Source organism: Crocodylus porosus, unplaced genomic scaffold (assembly GCF_001723895.1).
Source record: "Crocodylus porosus isolate Cpor-Errol unplaced genomic scaffold, CroPor_comp1, whole genome shotgun sequence".
NCBI lineage: Eukaryota > Metazoa > Chordata > Crocodylia > Crocodylidae > Crocodylus > Crocodylus porosus.
The window spans coordinates 69,157,310-69,160,389 of record NW_017728918.1 but is presented as its reverse complement, the minus strand read 5'-3'; the positions used below and the strand labels follow the sequence as shown (position 1 = coordinate 69,160,389).

Here is a 3,080-nt window from a genome sequence, read left to right as displayed (position 1 = left end):
ACTTGGCTGACTGCTCCTCCCAGCAGATGTCTGGGAAGTTCAGGTCCCCCATGATGACCACATCCTTAGCCCTCACTGCCTCTGTGAGCTGACCTAAGAATTCCTGGTCGAGCTCTTCTCCCTGGTCTTATGGCGGAGTTAATTAGTTTCCTGTGCCCTAATACTGCACACATGTAGATGGTGCACTCTCTGTGGACTATGGGCCACATCCCTCACAGGTCCATCCCCCTTTACCCTCTGATTCCATCCCCCTGCTGTCTGGGGCCCCTTCCCAAACAGATTCAACCCCCTAGCTATGTGGATTCCGCCACTTTCCCTACTGCATGGGGCCCATGGGCAGCATCCAGAATGCACATTACTCAGCATGACTTCTGCCACATGGAGCTGGTCCCAGAGTTGTGTGCAGGAAGTAGAAGCTGGAAGGGGCAAAGGGATCCTGGAGACCTGGACTGCAGCAGCAGGAACGGTAAGAGAAGCGGTGACCAAGTGAGAACCAAAAAGCTGCATCCAGCCTATGGGCCTCCAGTTGGACAGAGCCCTGACTGAGACCATGGGTCTACCTCATCATGGGCACTGAAAATCATTAGGGAAAGCAAACACAATTCCCACTTTGTGCTTGGCATCTGAATAAGCCTTGTGAATAGAAGGCATTGTTGTTCAGAGACAGGTTTGCAATTAGTTTAGTATTATGTTTCATATTATTGTTTGGTATTATGTTGTGTCTTCATTTTATTTTAAAATGTTAGATGGTACAGTGGAACAGTTCAGCTTCACATTTTATTAGATGATAGCCTTCTGCAATCTTCCTTCTTTTATCTACAAATAAAAGAGCTCACGTGCTAGGGTCTAGAGCTGCATATATTGATTAAAACAGCTCTCTCCAAAGTTCTCTTTGTGTTGTGTTATTGGCTGTGTTTTTAAGATCTATTTTTAAAATATGGATTACAATTAACTGTAATTAACGTGCATTCTGGATCAGAATAAGTTTATAAAAATATATGCTATGTCCAAACAGAGATTTTTACCGCCCTCTTTCTTATTCTGTTTTGCTCTTTATTTCAAATCTAGCTTTCAAGAATTTTGGACCTGCCGCCAGAAAGTTTGATAAAGTCAATATCTGCAGTGCCTGTCTCCAAAAACCGGTAGTGTTGACATTTCATGTTCTAATGAGTTGAATTGATTTTAATGTGGTTGTGGGACTTAGCAGTATAGGTTCCCCATGGGGTTTTAGGGGAACATAAATGCAGAAAAAAAAATGGTATAATTAATGTGCAGGATATCATTGTTATCTATAGTGGTCCATTTTTGAGCAAAACTTAAATCCAATTAAATCACTGTTTGTTTATTTAAAATAATCATTTTTTTCTCTCAAAACAGATTTCTTCCGATTATTAATATCAGTACACTGAAAATAAATATTCTGCTCCCTCATCTGAAATGCAAATGATAACAATCTGAAAGGAAGATGCCTAGAAACAAATTTAATTCATTTTCCAATGTTTTTTCCTTGTCCTGCTTGAAAGATGCAAAGAGTGAATACTATTAACATTGTTAGGCAAATGGGATTTTAGTAGAATAAATGTTAATATAAGGTGATATGCCATTGCATTAACTATAAAGATGACTGTAACTGTCAGAGAAAAAGTATATCAAGGCAGATTAAATTCTTCTGCACTAAGATATCTTTTGAATAGTATAAACTTGCAAAGATTCTTAACTTCTTTTTAAAATATTCTCTTAATCCTGGAAGTGCCTGATGTTAGTGAGAGAAGTGGGTGGTCTCAGTGAAGTCAATGAAACTATCCATGCTTAAAATTAAGCACACACTTAAGTGTTTTGATAGTCAAATCCATCAAACAGAATTAGGCCCCAAATATAAAGAACATCACCAAAATGAGGCTACTACTGAGTAGAGCAAGGTAAAGGACCAACATGTGTGATGCACAACACTGTGGGAGATGTGGAGTCTACCACTGTTTCTTTAACCAATAATCAAGACATCAAGGCCGCAGTTAGCCAGTTTAGCCAAGAGGTGATCATGGGATACCAGATCAAAGACTTTTTTAAAGTCGAGGTATGTGATGTTGATCTCTTCCCCCTTGTCCAGGTGATAAGTCACCTGGTCGTAAAAGGAAATGAGGTTGGTCAAGCAAGACCTACCTGCAACAAACCCATGCTGAGTATCCCTCAGGATATTGCCTTTAGCTAGTCTGTTAAGGATGGCCTCCTTGATAATCTTTTCCAAAACCTTCCCCAGGATAGAGGTCAGGCTGATGGACCTGTAGTTAGCTGGATCTACTTTCCTCCCTTTCTTGAAGATAGGCATGACATTGGCCCTCTTCCAATCATCAGGCGCTTCACCAGAGTGCCAGGGGCTGAGCTATGATGCTTGCCAGCTCCCTGAGTAGCCTTGGGTGTAACCCATCAGGGCCGGCTGACTTGAATGTATCCAGCCTGTCGAGGTGTTCCTTCACGAAGTCCGCTTCAATGGAGGGCAAGGAATCTGCCTCGCCAGGGCCTCCCTGACCTATAGTGGGCAGAGCTGTCCCATGGGGCTGATGGAAAAACTGATGCAAAGTACCCATTTAGTAAGTTCGCTTTTTCCTGGGCATCAGTTGCCCCATCTGGTTTAGCAGGGGTCCAATGTTGCCCTCGCTTTTCCTTTGGCTCCCCACATATCTAAAAAAGGACTTTTTATTGTCCTTGATATTTGTAGCTAGCTAGAGTTCCATCACAGCCTTGGCTTTCCTGATTTGCTCTCTGCAAGTTCAGACTAAAGCAGAGTATTCCTCCTTGGTGGCAGTTCCAGTCCTCCATCCTGGATGTCACCACAATCCACTGGCTGGGGAACTGGCTCCGCAGTAGGACCCTGAGGGTGGTGGTCGATGGGAGTCAATCATCTTGGTGCACTGTGACCAGTGGGGTCCCACAAGGCTCTGTCTTAGGGCTTATACTGTTTAACATCTTCATCAATGATGTGGACATTGGTGTCAGAAGCAGATTAGCCAAGGTGACCAACGACACCAAACTCTGGGGTAAAGCATCCACACCTGAGGACAGGAGGGTGATCCAGGCAGATC

The 3,080-nt window shown here is 43.1% G+C and overlaps 1 protein-coding gene across 2 annotated transcripts in view; it reads left to right on the top strand.

The window, feature by feature from the left end:
* The window catches only part of RARS2 (arginyl-tRNA synthetase 2, mitochondrial), a 61,266-nt gene that overhangs the window by 4,923 nt on the left and 53,263 nt on the right, over positions 1 to 3,080 (top strand). The window contains exon 2 of one of the 2 annotated variants that reach the window (XM_019537721.1): positions 1,069 to 1,142. In XM_019537721.1, the coding sequence (XP_019393266.1) occupies positions 1,069 to 1,142 (74 nt within the window). Of the gene's footprint in view, positions 1 to 1,068; positions 1,143 to 3,080 lie in introns of those variants that run through there. The other variant, XM_019537722.1, reaches the window with a different exon arrangement.